The 19656-nt window shown below is 45.0% G+C and overlaps 1 protein-coding gene and 1 long non-coding RNA gene across 2 annotated transcripts; both read left to right on the top strand.

Annotated features, from left to right (window-relative positions):
- The first annotated feature begins 239 nt into the window (after nucleotides 1–239).
- LOC135806866 (uncharacterized) lies at nucleotides 240–6747 on the top strand. The gene is made up of 6 exons (XM_065321038.1): nucleotides 240–342; nucleotides 782–931; nucleotides 1799–1895; nucleotides 3575–3724; nucleotides 4594–4690; nucleotides 6604–6747. Exons 2-6 carry the CDS (start codon nucleotides 924–926, stop codon nucleotides 6744–6746), a joined length of 495 nt encoding a protein of 164 aa, XP_065177110.1. The 5' UTR covers nucleotides 240–342; nucleotides 782–923; the 3' UTR covers nucleotide 6747.
- A 722-nt stretch (nucleotides 6748–7469) lies between these two features.
- Nucleotides 7470–19237, top strand: LOC135806867 (uncharacterized). The gene is made up of 5 exons (XR_010551319.1): nucleotides 7470–7560; nucleotides 13116–13265; nucleotides 13982–14070; nucleotides 14510–14659; nucleotides 19147–19237. It is a non-coding gene; the product is annotated as an uncharacterized LOC135806867 (long non-coding RNA).
- The last annotated feature ends 419 nt before the right edge of the window (nucleotides 19238–19656 follow it).

Raw genomic sequence — 19656 nt, forward strand, 5'->3', positions numbered from 1 at the left:
AGGTGAATTTTGACCATGTTTACATAAAAGATGGGGCCTGACAGCTTTTCCCATGTTAAAATTTGCTGTCTTGGTCATATTTGAAAAGACAGCGACAACTATCTTGTGACAACAATGTCGCTTGGGCTGGTTCTGTTTATTGCGGTGCTACATTGAAGAATTTCCTTCAGTCAATTAGTATTTTTGTTCAGTCTTTATTCCAGATTTCTTATTGGTTATTCTGCTGTGCGATGCTCTTTTCGTGGGAGGGTAGCAAATGCAGCATCTGCTCGTACATCACAAGAAAGGGCGAAAGCCTATTTCAAGAAATTGGAATCGGAGGTGGAGAAATTGAGTCAGGAGGTGAGTCCTACTGGTCCTATTAACCATGTTTTATAATTATCATTATACACAAGAGAGATTGGAAGCTATCCATATCTCATAGCATGTCGTTGAGACTGCCAAGTAATTTAGAGATAAGGGTGATTGCCAACAATTGAGTCAGGAGGTGAGTCCTACTGGTCCTATTAACCATGTTTTAGAATTATCATTATACACAAGAGAGATTGGAAGCTATCCATAATTATCTCATAGCATGTCGTTGAGACTGCCAAGTAATTTAGAGATAAGGGTTATTGCCAACAATGGCCTATAGGACGAAACAAGGGAAGCGACAAAGAGAGCGAGTCACAGATAAATCATTCTCGAGTTAATTTGTCAGCAGTGCCTACTTCTATTCGACCATCTGTCATTGTAAACACGAGATCAATACTTTCCCTTGTGCGTTTATTGTTGCATGCAGAATGTCCAATTGAAGGCGCGAGTCAATGTGTTGGAGACCCCGCAGAAAAATACGCAGTTGTTGACCACTCCAGCTTACCAGAGCGACCCTGGCGTTATGGATTTGGATATGCCAAACATAGGCATCAATCCGGCGTTGTTTGATGACCATGTGAGTTTTCATAGTTTTCTTTGTCATGTTTTACTATGAGCTGCTGAGCATGAATCACTAGTCACGTTTTTTGACACAAAAACTACTACTACATGTATATGTAAATATTCTACGTGGAGATAAAAGTTTAATAATAGCTATGAAAAGTATGAATGCCGCAGACATCACCACACCAAGCGCTTGAAAAAAACCGTTCTTTTAATTTCGTCATTTCTCAACATTTTAACGAAACCCCAAAGACATGTTTTAGCAAATTCCGGCCCATGTAGTCGATGAGTCAGTGACTTGACCATTTGACCCCATGCCATGGGGCGGTGCCTGTACTGTAGTTCGGCTTTACATGTATTCGCCGGCCAAGAAGCAATGATGGGTGCCTCCGTTAATTCTATCGCATCGATTCGCTATAGATTTTATTACTTTACTAGGGAAGTCCCAACAGGCGTTGCCTTTTTACTGGGAGCCCTAGTTGTATTTTTACCATGTTTACATAAGAGAGGGGCCTGACGGCTTTGCTGATGTTATAATTTGCTGTCTTGGTCATATTTGAAAAGGCGGCAACAACAGTCATGTGACAACAATGTCGCTTCAGCTGGTTCTGTTTATTGCAATCCCTACACTGTCTTACTAAGTACTCAAATACATATAAACTATCTTAGTCATTTTTCCTGTATTCCCTATAAGAGCCTATGAAGAGAAGGGAACGAAAATGTTCAGTTTTTAAATTCCCTATTGTTGATTTGGACTGGTGTGGATTACGCAGATGCATGTGCTACATTGAAGAATTTCCTTCAATCAATTAGTATTTTAGTTCAATCTTTATTCCAGATTTCTTATTGGTTATTCTTCTGTGTGATGCTTTTTTGGTAGGAGGGTAGCAAATGCAGCATCTGCTCGTACATCACGAGAAAGGGCGAAAGCCTATTTGAAGAAATTGGAATCGGAGGTGGAGAAATTGAGTCAGGAGGTGAGTCCTGCTGGTCCTATTATCCATGTTTTATTATTATCATTATACAAAAGAGAGATTTGAATCTATTAATATCTCACAGCATGTCGTTGAGACTGCCAAGTAATTTAGAGATATGGGTGATTGCCAACAATGGCCTATAGGACGAAAAAAGGGAAACGACAAAGAGAGCGAGTCACAGATATCTCATTCTCGAGTTATCATGTCAGCAGTGCCTACTTCTATTCGACCATCTGTCATTGTAAACACGAGACCAATACTCTCCCGTGTGCGTTTATTGCTGCATGCAGAATGTCCAATTGAAGGTGCGAGTCAATGTTTTAGAGACCCCGCAGAAATATACCCAGTTGTCGACCACACCAGCGTACCAGAGCGTCCCTGGCGTTATGGATTTGGATACGCCAAACATAGGCATCAACCCGGCGTTGTTTGATGACCATGTGAGTTTTCATAGTTTTCTTTGTCATGTTTTACTATGAGCTGCTGAGAATGAATCACTAGTCACGTTTTTTGACACAAAACTACTACTACATGTATATGTAAATAATCTACGTGGAGATAAAAGTTTAATAATAGCTATGAAAAGTATGAATGCCGCAGACATCACCACACCAAGCGCTCGAAAAAAATCCTTTTTTATTTCGTCATTTCTCACCATTTTTACGAAACTCCAAAGACATGTTTTAGCTGTTCGCGGCCCATGTATTCGGTGAGTCAGTGACTTGACCATTTGACCCCATGCCATGGGGCGGTGCCTGTACTGTAGTTCGGCTTTACATGTAGTCATCGGCCAAGAAACAATGATGAATGCCTCCGTTATTTCTATCGCAGCGAATCGCTAGTAGATTTTATTATTTTAATAGGGGAGTCCGAACAGGCGTTGCCCTTTTACTGGGAACCCTAGGTGAATTTCGACCATGTTTACATAAAAGATGGGGTCTGACAGCTTTTCCCATGTTAAAATTTGCTGTCTTGGTCATATTTGAAAAGACAGCGACAACTATCTTGTGACAACAATGTCGCTTGGGCTGGTTCTGTTTATTGCGGTGCTACATTGAAGAATTTCCTTCAGTCAATTAGTATTTTTGTTCAGTCTTTATTCCAGATTTCTTATTGGTTATTCTGCTGTGCGATGCTCTTTTCGTGGGAGGGTAGCAAATGGAGCATCTGCTCGTACATCACGAGAAAGGGCGAAAGCCTATTTCAAGAAATTGGAATCGGAGGTGGAGAAATTGAGTCAGGAGGTGAGTCCTACTGGTCCTATTAACCATGTTTTATAATTATCATTATACACAAGAGAGATTGGAAGGTATCCATATCTCATAGCATGTCGTTGAGACTGCCAAGTAATTTAGAGATAAGTGTGATTGCCAACAATTGAGTCAGGAGGTGAGTCCTACTGGTCCTATTAACCATGTTTTATAATTATTATTATACACAAGAGAGATTGGAAGCTATCCATATCTCATAGCATGTCGTTGAGACTACCAAGTAATTTAGAGATATGGGTGATTGCCAACAATGGCCTATAGGACGAAACAAGGGAAGCGACAAAGAGAGCGAGTCACAGATAAATCATTCTCGAGTTATCGTGTCAGCAGTGCCTACTTCTATTCGACCATCTGTCATTGTAAACACGAGATCAATACTCTCCCTTGTGCGTTTATTGTTGCATGCAGAATGTCCAATTGAAGGCGCGAGTCAATGTTTTGGAGACCCCGCAGAAACATACGCAGTTGTTGACCACTCCAGCTTACCAGAGCGACCCTGGCGTTATGGATTTGGATATGCCAAACATAGGCATCAATCCGGCGTTGTTTGATGACCATGTGAGTTTTCATAGTTTTCTTTGTCATGTTTTACTATGAGCTGCTGAGCATGAATCACTAGTCACGTTTATTGACACAAAAACTACTACTACATGTATATGTAAATATTCTACGTGGAGATAAAAGTTTAATAATAGCTATGAAAAGTATGAATGTCGCAGACATCACCACACCAAGCGCTTGAAAAAAAACCGTTCTTTTTATTTCGTCATTTCTCAACATTTTTGCGAAACCCAAAAGACATAATTTAGCAAATCGCGGCCCATGTAGTCGATGAGTCAGTGACTTGACCATTTGACCCCATGCCATGGGGCGGTGCCTGTACTGTAGTTCGACTTTACATGTATTCTCCGGCCAAGAAGCAATGATGGGTGCCTCCGTTAATTCTATCGCATTGATTCGCTATAGATTTTATTACTTTACTAGGGGAGTCCCAACAGGCGTTGCCTTTTTACTGGGAACCCTAGTTGTACTTTTACCATGTTTACATTAGAGACGGGGCCTGACGGCTTTTCCCATGTTATAATTTGCTGTCTTGGTCATATTTGAAAAGGCGGCAACAACAGTCATGTGACAACAATGTCGCTTCAGCTGGTTCTGTTTATTGCAATCCCTACACTGTCTTACTAAGTACTCAAATACATATAAACTATCTTAGTCATTTTTGCTGTATGCCCTATAAGAGCCTATGAAGAGAAGGGAACAAAAATGTTCAGTTTTTAAATTCCCTATTGTTGATTTGGACTGGTGTGGATTACGCAGATGCATGTGCTACATTGAATAATTTCCTTCAATCAATTAGTATTTTAGTTCAGTCTTTATTCCAGATTTCTTATTGGTTATTCTGCTGTGCGATGCTTTTTTGGTAGGAGGGTAGCAAATGCAGCATCTGCTCGTACATCACGAGAAAGGGCGAAAGCCTATTTGAAGAAATTGGAATCGGAGGTGGAGAAATTGAGTCAGGAGGTGAGTCCTGCTGGTCCTATTATCCATGTTTTCTAATTATCATTAGCATTCCGCGCACGCAGACGGCATGCAGGCAGGCATACATCATTAGCATTCCGCGCACACAGACGGTATGCAGACAGGCATACACCACACGAATAAGGCTAGGTTGTGTTGGGTAAGTACTGGTGACGAGGAATTGGTTGGTCTTTGCCGCAAGGCAGGCACAAGCCCGTGAGGCTGCGAGTGCCGCAGAAAGGCAGAAGCCCGGAGGCTGTGATTGCCGCAGGAAGGCAGAAGCCCGGAGGCTGTGATTGCCGCAATGGAAAGGCAGGACCATAAGGCCATAATGCCGCAATAGAAAGGCAGACCAGTTATGAGTGACTCGCCATACCGCCAGTACATACCCATACACAACAGTATTGCAGTGCAGCATAGCATAGTTCATTATGAGGGAATTGTGTGAATCGAGAAACATCGGTGTCAGGGAGATGATCTTACTGAGGATAGTTTGCTGGCCAGCGTTCGGGCCGATGATGGTGGTGTCCAGATGTAGCGTAGGCATGCATCACTGCGCCACCGCCCCGCGGAGCGGATCTGGTGGTCGGGGACGCCAGCAAGGGCAGCAGTGGTAGCGGTCCCGATACGGAAGCTGTGGCCTGCATAGTCCTGCCAGTTTGCCACGCCGCTGGTGCTAAGCAGCGTGCGTACGTGGGCTGTAAAAGTGCTGCGGTTGAGGCGTTGCCCGTTGGCCAGGATGAACACAGCACTGCCTGGACGAGCAGAGGCGGTTGCAATGAGGTAGGTGAGCATGGCTCTCACAGCGCAGTATGGCGGCACCGCTGGCCCGATCAGCACCGTTGTACCTTCCCCGGACGGGTCTGTCTTCGAGCGTGGTAGGTGCACATGGAGCATCCCTGACTCGAATGTCAAACAGCCGCGCGTGGTAGGTGCTTCTAGCAGTTCACCGCATCTGAAGAAACCAAAGAACACGGCAAGCATAGCGGCATGCAGGCAGCGCTTGTCGTGAGGGCACATGGTTGGAGCAGCTAGGCAGGTGTCAACCAGACTGCAGAGAATAGGAAACGTGATTGGCAGCCTGGGGCGGACAGCGGCTACTCCATGGCAACGGCAAATACCGCGTACCACTCGCTTGAGGAAGTGCGCGCCCTCGGTCGGGTCGACATAACCGAGCTCCAGGTGCAGGTTCTTGATAGCACTGAGGTAAACCTTAATAGTCACTGGTCTGACCGACTGGGTTAGGGAGGCAGCAAAACTACTCAGCATTAGGTCTGAAGCGGGAAACGGGGACCATCTTTGAAGTTGGCAGAACTTGAGATACTTAGATTCGCCGGCGGAATACGTTCGTCTGGTGTTGTCGGATAGAGCAAAAGACAAAGGCAGCAGGATGCAAGTCGGGCATGAGCCAAAGCAGAGAAGACTCAAAACTGAGAATGGCAAGGAGATGTGCCACGTTGCGGACTCGGACCCGATCAAAACTGAATTAATTATTGTGATGGCGTACGCATAAATTAATGTGATGCACAGCAGGCGGTCTTGCCGGTCGCGGCAAGGCGCGCTAAACAAGTGCCGCGGCCAGAACCGTAGAGGGCGCTGTTGCGCAGCAGATACGTAGTTGCGAGATGTGCGCCTACGCTAAACTGAATTCATTACATGAATACATCATTATACAAAAGAGAGATTTGAATCTATTAATATCTCACAGCATGTCGTTGAGACTGCCAAGTAATTTAGAGATATGGGTGATTGCCAACAATGGCCTATAGGACGAAACAAGGGAAACGACAAAGAGAGGGAGTCACAGATATCTCATTCTCGAGTTATCATGTCAGCAGTGCCTACTTCTATTCGACCATCTGTCATTGTAAACACGAGACCAATACTCTCCCGTGTGCGTTTATTGCTGCATGCAGAATGTCCAATTGAAGGCGCGAGTCAATGTTTTGGAGACCCCGCAGAAATATACCCAGTTGTTGACCACTCCAGCTTACCAGAGCGACCCTGGCGTTCTGGATTTGGATACGCCAAACATAGGCATCAATCCGGAATTGTTTGAGGACCATGTGAGTTTTCATAGTTTCTTTGTCATGTTTTACTATGAGCTGCTGAGCATGAATCACTAGTCACGTTTTTTGACACAAAACTACTACTACATGTATATGTTAATAATCTACGTGGAGATAAAAGTTTAATAATAGCTATGAAAAGTATGAATGCCGCAGACATTACCACACCAAGCGCTCGAAAAAAAATCCTTTCTTTTTATTTCGTCATTTCTCAACATTTTTACGAAACTCCAAAGACATGTTTTAGCTGATCGCGGCCCATGTATTCGGTGAGTCAGTGACTTGACCATTTGACCCCATGCCATGGGGCGGTGCCTGTACTGTAGTTCGGCTTTACATGTAGTCATCGGCCAAGAAACAATGATGGATGCCTCCCTTATTTCTATCGCAGCGAATCGCTAGTAGATTTTATTATTTTAATAGGGGAGTCCGAACAGGCGTTGCCCTTTTACTGGGAACCCTAGGTGAATTTTGACCATTTTTACATAAAAGATGGGGCCTGACAGCTTTTCCCATGTTAAAATTTCTGTCTTGGTCATATTGGAGAAGTCAGCGACAACTATCATGTGACAACAATGTCGCTTGGGCTGGTTCTGTTTTTTTGCTGTGCTACATTGAAGAATTTCCTTCAGTCAATTAGTAATTTTGTTCAGTCTTTATTCCAGATTTCTTATTGGTTATTCTGCTGTGCGATGCTCTTTTCGTGGGAGGGTAGCAAATGCAGCATCTGCTCGTACATCACGAGAAAGGGCGAAAGCCTATTTCAAGAAATTGGAATCGGATGTGGAGAAATTGAGTCAGGAGGTGAGTCCTACTGGTCCTATTAACCATGTTTTATAATTATCATTATACACAAGAGAGATTGGAAGCTAACTATATCTCATGGCATGTCGTTGAGACTGCCAAGTAATTTAGAGATAAGGGTGATAACAATTGAGTCAGGAGGTGAGTCCTACTGGTCCTATTGTTAGCTGCTCCCGGCTAATGATGCCCCCTCACACCGGAACACAAGGGGTTTATATGATTGGATAATTTATAGAAGTATTCGAGAAGAGTGTAGACAAGGAGAACAGGACAACGACAACTCAAGACTAGACTACAACAGAACTGGAGCATGCGCTCTTCTATGTGAGTGCTCATTGCCAAGGGGAACGAGCGGGAAATACAAATAGTGAGTATTCAGGTCGTAGCATACATACACCTATTACACTGTGCCCCCCTAGCTAAAATTCACGTCCACGGGAATGAACGAAATACCTAGGAAACAACAAAAGAAAACAAACCAAATAATAAACTCAGTCCAGGACATAGTCAGCTAGTCGAGCAGGTGCAGTGCGGACACGGCCAGAACGACGAGAAACAGGAGAAGAAGTACGGACCGGATCAGACGACGGTGGCTGTAGCGGCGGAACGCAGCGCGGCAAATCATCATCAGGCAGCGTAATCGGGTCAGGACGAGAAGCAGTAACGGCAGGCGGTTGACAGTCGGGAGGACGGGAAACGGCTTCAGGCGGACGAACAAACTTGCCACTGGCAGCATCATATCGGGTGAAACACTCAGACAGAGCAGGATCAGCATACGGAGCAAGAAGACTCTGAGGCTTGTAACAATCCGGCAACGGTCCAGCAGCAGAGGAACCAGGAGGACGAACAAAAACGGCCGGAGGAATAATCTCAGCAGCCGGAGGAACATCAACAGCAAGTGGCACTTCATCAGCAGCTGACAACGGAACATCACGGGCAAGAGGCGGCGGACTCGGCGGAGGAGACGGCACATCGGTCACCACGCGGGACATAGCATCGGCATTCAGATGTTGGCGACCTGGACGGTGGACGACTCGGAATTCATATTCGGATAAACAGTCAAGCCAACGTGCTTTCCGTCCGCGGGGTTCCTTCAGGTTCCGGAGTGCAGTCAACGCAGTATTGTCCGTCCTGGCAACAAATGGTCGTGCCAACAAGTAGTGCCTGAAATACTCCGCAAAATAGACCAGAGCAAGGGCCTCACGATCGCTAGCATCGTAGTTGCGCTCAGCTTTCGTCAGTACACGACTGCCGTACCCAATTGGTCGCTCAGTTCCATCCTGGATCTGACTGAGGACTGCACCAATCGACACATTGCTCGCATCGGTGTCCAGAATGAATGCACCTGCTGAATCTTCAAACTGGGGGTACGCCATCACCGGCGCACTGGCAAGCGAACGCTTCAGAGCCTGGAACGCCGCTTCGCAAGCTTTCGACCATGCAAAGCGAGCATTCTTGCCTGTCAGAGCAGTCAGCGGAGCAGCACGCTGGGCGAACCCACGGATGAAGCGGCGATAATATCCAGCGAAGCCAAGGAACTCGCGGACAGCTGTGACAGATTTCGGAGTCTTCCAGTTCCTGACCGCGACGAGTTTGGCTTCATTCGGGGAGATGCCCTCCGCTGACACGCGGTGTCCTAAGAAAGTGACCTCCTCCTGGAAGAAGGAGCATTTCTTCAGATTGAACCGCAGTCCAGCGGACCGAACTCGCGCGAACACGGGCAGCAGAATCTGGAGTTGGCCAGACAGCGTTTCGCTGGCATTCAGGACATCATCAAAGAACACACGGCAGAATGGCTGGACCGGTGTGTTACATAAGCCACTCAGGACTGCTTCCATTACGCGCTGAAATGTCGCTGGGCCATTCCTGCAGCCCATCGGCAGAACATTAAACTCAAACAAGCCCAGTGGCGTGGTAAATGCCGTCTTAGCCTTGTCGCTTCCTTCCATTGCTATTTGCCAGTATCCTGACGCTAAGTCAAGGGACGTGAAATACCGACAGCCAGACAGGGAATCAAGCATGTCATCCGCCCGGGGAATCGGGTAAGCATCAGGCTCGGTGACAGAGTTCAACTTCCTGTAGTCGATACAGAGTCGAAGAGAGCCATCCTTCTTTGGCACCAATACTATGGGTGATGCCCACGGACTAATCGATTCTTGTATTATGCCTTGCTTTAACAGCGTATTCAGTAGATCTTGCAGAGCCTTCCGGCGGTGATATGGAATCCGCCTGGTAGGTTGTTTTATAGGGTTATTTTGTCCTGTGTTAATTTTATGAGGGAATATGTCACAGTAGCCATAGTCATCATCATGCAAGATAAATAAATCGTGGTTATCATGAAGTAGTTCAGTGAGCGTGCGAGACTGTTCTGTGGAGAGATGATTTTGTGCGTTGATATATTCATCGATGACTTTCTTGCGTTGCTCAGTTAGCGGGATCGGGTCGGGTGAAACTGAGGAAACCATAGCTTCAGTGTCGTCAATATGTTCACAATCTGTAGGAATTTGATGAAGTTCGGCAACATTGGTATTTTTATGAATGAGTATAGGATGATTTGCATGATTTTCAACAGCCACAACCACACGTGTTTGGTTAGGGCCAACAGTTACAAGACTAGGAGTCACTGCCACATCTGGATGCTTCGCCATAAAGGACTCCAATGGATCTGCCACGCAATCCATCGCAACCGTGCACACATCAACAGCTGCACAAGGCACCAAGACAACATGTCCTGCAGGTACCGACAACTCCATCTCAAACACCACACGAGATGAGTATACCACAGGGTCAGCCACACTCCCGGGCGCACACGCCGGGACAACGCCAGGTTGAGCCATGGGTTCAACAACCCGTGCAGACAATGAATCGTCAAGGGCAACACGAGAAGAATACGACGAAACAGGTACATCGTCGGAGCATGCATCAGAATGAGGAGTATGAGTATTACATGAGGGGGAAGTATTACGCGGAACAATACGATCATAGGGCGTACGTGACGGAGGACACCCGGAACCAGAAACATGCAACGGAACAGACACATCGCCAAACATCACAACACCACGAGCAATATCTAATACACCACCATGCTGCAACAAAAAATCGGAACCAAGAATCATGTCACAGTGAATACCAGGAGACACAACAACCGTGTGCTGGAAAGACAGATTTCCTAGCGACATACACAGATCCATGGATCCAACGACAGGAAGTTGTGCGCCATTGACTGCACACAACCGCGGAGCAGACTCTAGAGGAGGTCGCTCTGTCAAATTAGGCAACAATTTAGAATGCACTAACGACACACTTGAACCAGAATCAACAAGAGCAACAACAGGAGACGAAGACGAAGACGAAAGACAAACATCAACGTGCACAATAATGGGTGAGATCGCACCACATACCTCCTCGAGGGGCTCCACTCGGACGACTGACGGCGGCCCCGTGTCACCAGTCCAACCTAGTTTTTTTGCGTGCGGGCAAGATGCAATGAAGTGGCCCTCTTCACCACATCCATGGCACACTCCACGGACAGGCCTCGCAAAACTCTGGCCACGACCACGACTAGGCGCACCAGCACCAGCACCACGAGCAACAAAACGTACATGGTCTTGCTGGGGTCGGGTGGGGCGATACAGACTCACGCTCTCCATTTTCGCCTCCAAAGCAGAGAGACGCGAATCAAAACTCGACAAAAGCGAAGCCAACTGGTCTCGCTCAGATTCCGACTTCAGTGGACCGACTGCTGTGTAGGGGTCACGACCATGACGGGGCTTCACTTCCGGAGCAGCAGCAAATACGGGCTGTGCGTACTGGTGAGGTACGGTGCGGGCCTGCTCGCGAGCATAAATAGCACCTACCTCGATGGCCTTTTGGACCGCCGCATCCAAATCAGTGGGCCGAGGTGACGCCAACGCCAAGCGCAAATCCTTCGATGCCTGGCCATCAATAAAAAGTTGCAAAAGCATTGAATCAAGCAGTGCACCTTGTTGTCCTGGGTAGGCTCGACGAGCGAGCCGACGAAGTTCCGTGGCGTACCCGTGCTGAGTTTCACTCGCCAGCTTCACTCGCTGGCGAAGACTGGCCTCGTGCATCAATGCTTGCTGGGGCGGCTCAAGACGGACATGCAGAGCCTCGACTGCGTCGGAAAAGTTTATGTCACGCGTGTGAGTTAGAATTTCGGTGAACATCTCATGAGCTGTACCAACAAGGCGAGCAGGTAGTAGCCGTAGCTTTTGTTCGTCGTCGTACCCACTCAACTCGCATGTGTGGACGAAATGCCTCATGTACGTGGTGAAATCTTGGCCTGGCTGATTTCCGAATGTCTCAGGAAGCAAGACTGGCTTCGGCAGTGGACGTGCATGTGGTGTGTCTGTGTCCGGCAAACGAAAACGATGGGACAACCCTTGTACCGGCGAACTCTCGCGCTCTTCAGCAATGTTCATGTCACAGCCAGCTTCAGCGAAGCTACGCTCTAGCTTTTCTTGTCTCTTGGATTTCGCTGAACGGCCCATTGTGAAAAAAAAATTGTTTTTGTATTTTTGAATTTTCGAAAAAAAAATTTATCTGCAAAAATTTCCCGTGGACTCGATCGACTATCGATCTCAATCTATTACGTAACCTATCGTGCGTAGCGGCAAACAACTAAATTTGGCAGAGACAATTCCAAATAGGCAACTACTCTACGGACACAGTGTAGCTAGACTCTACTACCCAGCTAGCAGATATCCTAACAAGACACTAGACAGCAGCCAGTATGCACAAAACACGGACACAGAAAATGTTCCGAAAATGTTTGGCCAGACAGGTTGGCGCCAATGCTTGACCTATGGACTGTAAACCATGGTAAACAATGCATGCAACAAGAAAACGACGAGCAGAAAGAAACACAATGCAGATAGGAAAATATTGACGAAGAGAGTGGATGAGGATATGGTTTCCGACTTGCGTGGGCCTTCGTGGTACTTCATAGTCGGCGATCTCCGAAGGCGTACATACTCCGCCAGCGATGGAGTGGTGGACGTTTTCCGCTGCCACCAGTGTTAGCTGCTCCCGGCTAATGATGCCCCCTCACACCGGAACACAAGGGGTTTATATGATTGGATAATTTATAGAAGTATTCGAGAAGAGTGTAGACAAGGAGAACAGGACAACGACAACTCAAGACTAGACTACAACAGAACTGGAGCATGCGCTCTTCTATGTGAGTGCTCATTGCCAAGGGGAACGAGCGGGAAATACAAATAGTGAGTATTCAGGTCGTAGCATACATACACCTATTACACTATTAACCATGTTTTATAATTATCATTATACACAAGAGAGATTGGAAGCGATCCATATCTCATAGCATGTCGTTGAGACTGCCAAGTAATTTAGAGATAAGGGTGGAAGCCAACATTGGCCTATAGGACGAAACAAGGGAAGCGACAAAGAGAGCGAGTCACAGATAAATCATTCTCGAGTTATCGTGTCAGCAGTGCCTACTTCTATTCGACCATCTGTCATTGTAAACGTGAGATCAATATTCTCCCTTGTGCGTTTATTGTTGCATGCAGAATGTCCAATTGAAGGCGCGAGTCAATGTTTTGGAGACCCCGCAGAAAAATACGCAGTTGTTGACCATTCCAGCTTACCAGAGCGACCCTGGCGTTATGGATTTGGATATGCCAAACATAGGCATCAATCCGGCGTTGTTTGATGACCATGTGAGTTTTCATAGTTTTCTTTGTCATGTTTTACTATGAGCTGCTGAGCATGAATCACTAGTCCCGTTTTCTGACACAAAAACTACTACTACATGTATATGTAAATAATCTACGTGGAGATAAAAGTTTAATAATAGCTATGAAAAGTATGAATGCCGCAGACATCACCACACCAAGCGCTCGAAAAAAAACCTTTTTTATTTCGTCATTTCTCAACATTTTTACGAAACTCCAAAGACATGTTTTAGCTGTTCGCGGCCCATGTATTCGGTGAGTCAGTGACTTGACCATTTGACCCCATGCCATGGGGCGGTGCCTGTACTGTAGTTCGGCTTTACATGTAGTTATCGGCCAAGAAACAATGATGGATGCCTCCCTTATTTCTATCGCAGCGAATCGCTAGTAGATTTTATTATTTTAATAGGGGAGTCCGAACAGGCGTTGCCCTTTTACTGGGAACCCTAGGTGAATTATGACCATGTTTACATAAAAGATGGGGCCTGACAGCTTTTCCCATGTTAAAATTTCTGTCTTGGTCATATTTGAAAAGGCAGGGACAACTATCATGTGACAACAATGTCGCTTGGGCTGGTTCTGTTTTTTTGCTGTGCTACATTGAAGAATTTCCTTCAGTCAATTAGTATTTTTGTTCAGTCTTTATTCCAGATTTCTTATTGGTTATTCTGCTGTGCGATGCTCTTTTCGTGGGAGGGTAGCAAATGCAGCATCTGCTCGTACATCACGAGAAAGGGCGAAAGCCTATTTCAAGAAATTGGAATCGGAGGTGGAGAAATTGAGTCAGGAGGTGAGTCCTACTGGTCCTATTGACCATGTTTTATAATTATCATTATACACAAGAGAGATTGGAAGCTATCCATATCTCATAGCATGTCGTTGAGACTGCCAAGTAATTTAGAGATAAGGGTGATTGCCAACAATTGAGTCAGGAGGTGAGTCACTCCTACTGGTCCTATTAACCATGTTGTATAATTATCATTATACACAAGAGAGATTGGAAGCTATCCATATCTCATAGCATGTCGTTGAGACTGCCAAGTAATTTAGAGATAAGGGTGATTGCCAACAATGGCCTATAGGACGAAACAAGGGAAGCGACAAAGAGAGCGAGTCACAGATAAATCATTCTCGAGTAATCGTGTCAGCAGTGCCTACTTCTATTCGACCATCTGTCATTGTAAACACGAGATCAATACTCTCCCTTGTGCGTGTATTGTTGCATGCAGAATGTCCAATTGAAGGCGCGAGTCTATGTTTTGGAGACCCCGCAGCAAAATACGCAGTTGTTGACCACTCCAGCTTACCAGAGCGACCCTGGCGTTATGGATTTGGATATGCCAAACATAGGCATCAATCCGGCGTTGTTTGATGACCATGTGAGTTTTCATAGTTTTCTTTGTCATGTTTTACTATAAGCTGCTGAGCATGAATAACTAGTCACGTTTTTTGACACAAATAATACTACATGTATATGTAAATATTCTACGTGGAGATAAAAGTTTAATGATAGCTATGAAAAGTATGAATGCCGCAGACATCACCACACCAAGCGCTCGAAAAAAAACTTTTTTATTTCGTCATTTCTCAACATTTTTACGAAACCCCAAAGACATGTTTTAGCTGATCGCGGCCCATGTGGTCGGTGAGTCAGTGACTTGACCATTTGACCCCATGCCATGGGGCGGTGCCTGTCCTGTAGTTCGGCTTTACATGTAGTCGCCGGCCAAGAAGCAATGATGGGTGCCTCCGTTATTTCTATCGCAGCGAATCGCTAATAGATTTTATTATTTTAATAGGGGAGTCCCAACAGGCGTTGCCTTTTTACTGGGAACTCTAGGTGAATTTTTACCATGTTTACATAAGAGACGGGGCCTGACGGCTTTGCCCATGTTATAATTTGCTGTCTTAGTCATATTTGAAAAGGCAGCGACAACAGTCATGTGACAACAATGTCGCTTCAGCTAGTTCTGTTTATTGCAATCCTTACACTGTCTTACTAAGTACTCAAATATATAAACTATCTTAGTCATTTTTCCTGTATTCCCTATAAGAGCCTATGAAGAGAAGGGAACGAAAATGTCCGGTTTTTAAATTCCCTATTGTTGATTTGGACTGGTGTGGATTACGCAGATGCATGTGCTACATTGAAGAATTTCCTTCAATCAATTAGTATTTTAGTTCAGTCTTTATTCCAGATTTCTTATTGGTTATTCTGGTGTGCGATGCCTTTTTGGTAGGAGGGTAGCAGATGCAGCATCTGCTCGTACATCACGAGAAAGGGCGAAAGCCTATTTGAAGAAATTGGAATCGGAGGTGGAGAAATTGAGTCAGGAGGTGAGTCCTACTGGTCCTATTATCTATGGTTTATAATTATCATGATACACAAGAGAGATTGGAAGCTATCAATATCTCATAGCATGTCGTTGAGACTGCCAAGTAATTTAGAGATATGGGTGATTGCCAACAATGGCCTATAGGACGAAACAAGGGAAACGATAAAGAGAGCGAGTCACAGATATCTCATTATCGAGTTATCGTGTCAGCAGTGCCTACTTCTATTCGACCATCTGTCATTGTAAACACGAGACCAATACTCTCCCTTGTGCGTTTATTGTTGCATGCAGAATGTCCAATTGAAGGCGCGAGTCAATGTTTTGGAGACCCCGCAGAAAAATACCCAATTGTTGACCACTCCAGCTTACCAGAGCGACCCTGGCGTTATGGATTTAGATACGCCAAACATAGGCATCAATCCGGCGTTGTTTGATGACCATGTGAGTTTTCATAGTTTTCTTTGTCATGTTATACTATGAGCTGCTGAGCATGAATCACTAGTCACGTTTTTTGACACAAATACTACGACTACATGTAAAATTAGGTAAATAATCTACGTGGAGATAAAAGTTCAATAATAGCTATGAAAAGTATGAATGCCGCAGACATCACCACACCAAGCGCTCTAAAACTGTAGTTCGGCTTTACATGTAGTCGCCGGCCAAGAAGCAAGGATGGGTGCCTTCGTTATTTCTATCGCAGCGAATCGCTAGTTGATTTTATTATTTTACTAGTGGAGTCCCAACAGGCGTTGCCTTTTTACTGGGAACCCTAGGTGAATTTTTACCATGTTTACATAAGAGACGGGGCCTGATGGCTTTGCCCATGTTATAATTTGCTGTCTTTAGTCATTTGACAAGGCCGCGACAACAGTCATGTGACAACAATGTCGCTTCAGCTGGTTCTGTTTATTGCAATCCTTACACTGTCTTACTAAGTACTCAAATATATCAATTATCTCAGTAATTTTTGCTGTATTCCCTATAAAGCCTAGTTCACATTCGACGGGGCGCGACGGGACGCCACGTAAGGATCGACGGGAAGCGACGGGACTGTCTGACTGCGTCCAATGTGAACACCAGGAACGGGAACGCAACCGTACTACCGTACAGATCGGGAAGCGACGGGATGAGTTGGATCGATCCAACTTTTCATACCGTAGACGGGCGTAGACGGGGACGCAAGCGTACAAAACGGCTGCAATTCGAGTGTGAACAGGAGACGGCGTCGTGCGCCGACTGCTCCCGATTCGTACTTGGAAATTTTTAGCATTTCGAACACTGCGCTTCCCATGATAACTCACAGAATGGCTAGCACGACTTGAGTTGAATTTTAGCAACATAAGATCTCATGTCACTTATTGTATTTAGGGATAGTTCAGAAGCGTGACAGACGAACTATTCTATCATTTCCTGGGGCTATTATTTGAATGCCACAACTTTCAGGGCTAATTTTTTGGTCTTCACGAAAACCTGGTATTGTGAACTTGATTCCGCTTCTTTCAAGGAGAAATAATTGAAAAGAAGTCCCGAAAAACGAGAAATTAGGTCCAAAAGTCACCCCGTCACGGACCGTGCCTTATGACTCGCGCCGTTCGACGGTGAACGTCGCAACGACTGCTGCATGTCGTGTCCTACGAATCGTACAGGATTTTACAGCTCACCCCAGCCCTCCCGACAAGCCCTTACGTCCCGTACCGTCGGCGTTGCATCGAATGTGAACTAGGCTTCAGAGCCTATGAAGAGAAGGGAACGAATATGAATAAAACTAATTCTTGTTGATTTCACCGCGCCTACCACTCGGCTACCCATTACACCTGGGTCATGCTCAGCGATCGTCTGGCTCTGCGAGCTGCTCTAGTGTCACTAGATACGAACATTCTCAGTCTTTGCTTGCCAACTACTTGAACTGGACCGCCAAACAAGTGTTTGAACAAAATTTGAGAAGATGATCGCCACATCATGACTGAGGCGCAAAGTGAAAGCGCTCGAAAAAAACACTTCTTTTAATTTCGTCATTTCTCAATATTGTTACGAAACCCAAAGACATGTTTTAGCAGATCGCGGCCCATGTAGTCGGTGAGTCAGTGACTTGACCATTTGACCCCATGCCATGGGGCGTTGCCTGTACTGTAGTTCGGCTTTACATGTAGTCGCCGGCCAAGAAGCAATGGAGGGTGCCTCCGTTATCGCTAGTAGATTTTATTATTTAACTAGGGGAGTCCCAACAAGCATTGCCTTTTTACTGGGAACCCTAGGTGAATTTTTACCATGTTTAGATAAAAGACGGGGCTTGACGGCTTTGCCCATGTTATAATTTGCTGTCTTAGTCATAATATTTTGAAAAGGCAGCGACAACAGTCATGTGACAACAATGTCGCTTCAGCTGGTTCTGTTTATTGCAATCCTTACACTGTCTTACTAAGTACACAAATATATTAACTATCTTAGTCATTTTTGCTGTATTCACTATAAGAGCCTATGAAGAGAAGGGAACGAAAATGTCCGGTTTTTAAATTCGCTTTTGTTCATTTGGACTGTTGTGGATTACGCAGATGCATGTGCTACATTGAAGAACTTCCTTCAATCAAAAAGGCGACGAGGAGACAATAACTTTAATAATGCGATTAATAGTATAAGTGAAGCGGACATTACAAAATGATGAATGAGAATACATGTATCTAAAATGCTTGTTCCTAATCAATATCATCAGGGAAAAATTCGTCTCACATTTGAGGCTATACGGAGAAACAAACTACTTATAGGTTATCGGATGGTGGGAAGTATACAAGGTGAGGTGTGAAAAAAATAACTAAAGTGGGAGAGAGGACGAAAGAATATAGAAATTAGGTGAGACCACAACGAAAGGGTCAGCAATTAAGAAACACCTCTTGTCTAGTAGCCAATGCCGCTCAGTTTATGATGATTCATGCTTCACTGTTTTGTGCCGTGCTCGTAGGTTTCGTGAACTTAAGGTATTAGAAGCTGTTTTCATCCGTAAACACAATCCTAATCTATGCATTCAGAAAGAAAATGTCACAGAATTGAGACTCTTCACCTAGCATTCACACACGTATTCATTCGCATACACCTACACCTCACAGTTCCTCACTCTATCACATTCACCTGCTTCCACGCCTTCATTTCACTCACCTTTTGTAGTAGCTCACACCGTCAGAACACTCTCACATCTTTTCGTCTAATTTCTTTCGTCTTCTCTCCCACTTTAGTTAGTTTTTTTTTCACACCTCACCTTGTATACTTCCCACTATCCGATAACCTATAAGTAGTTTGTTTCTCCGTATAGCCTCTATTGTGAGAGGAATTTATCCCTGATGATAGTCTCAAGAAAATCGATTAGGAACAAGCATTTTAGATACATGTATTCTCATTCATCATTTTGTAATGTCCGCTTCACTTATACTATTAATCGCATTCCTTCAATCAATTAGTATTTTAGACTTTTTTAGTTCAGTCTTTATTCCGGATTTCTTATTGGGGTATTCTGCTGTGCGATGCTTTTTTGGTAGGAAACTAGCAAACGCAGCATCTGCTCGTACATCACGAGAAAGGGCGAAAGTCTATTTGAAGAAACTGGAATCGGAGGTGGAGAAATTGAGTCAGGAGGTGAGTCCTACTGGTCCTATTAACCATGTTTTATAATTATCATTATACACAAGAGAGATTGGAAGCTATCAATATCTCATAGCATGTCGTTGAGACTGCCAAGTAATTTAGAGATATGGGTGATTGCCAACAATGGCCTATAGGACGAAACAAGGGAAACGACAAGGAGAGCGAGTCACAGATATCTCATTCTCGAGTTATCGTGTCAGCAGTGACTACGTCTATTCGACCATCTGTCTATGTAAACACGAGACCAATACTCTCCCTTGTGCGTTTATTGTTGCATGCAGAATGTCCAATTGAAGACGCGAGTCATTGTTTTGGAGACCCCGCAGAAAAATACACAGTTGTTGACCACTCCAGCTTACCAGAGCGACCCTGGCGTTATGGATTTGAATACGCCAAACATAGGC

The sequence above is a fragment of the Sycon ciliatum genome, chromosome 1 (assembly GCF_964019385.1).
Source record: "Sycon ciliatum chromosome 1, ocSycCili1.1, whole genome shotgun sequence".
NCBI classification, from domain to species: domain Eukaryota; kingdom Metazoa; phylum Porifera; class Calcarea; order Leucosolenida; family Sycettidae; genus Sycon; species Sycon ciliatum.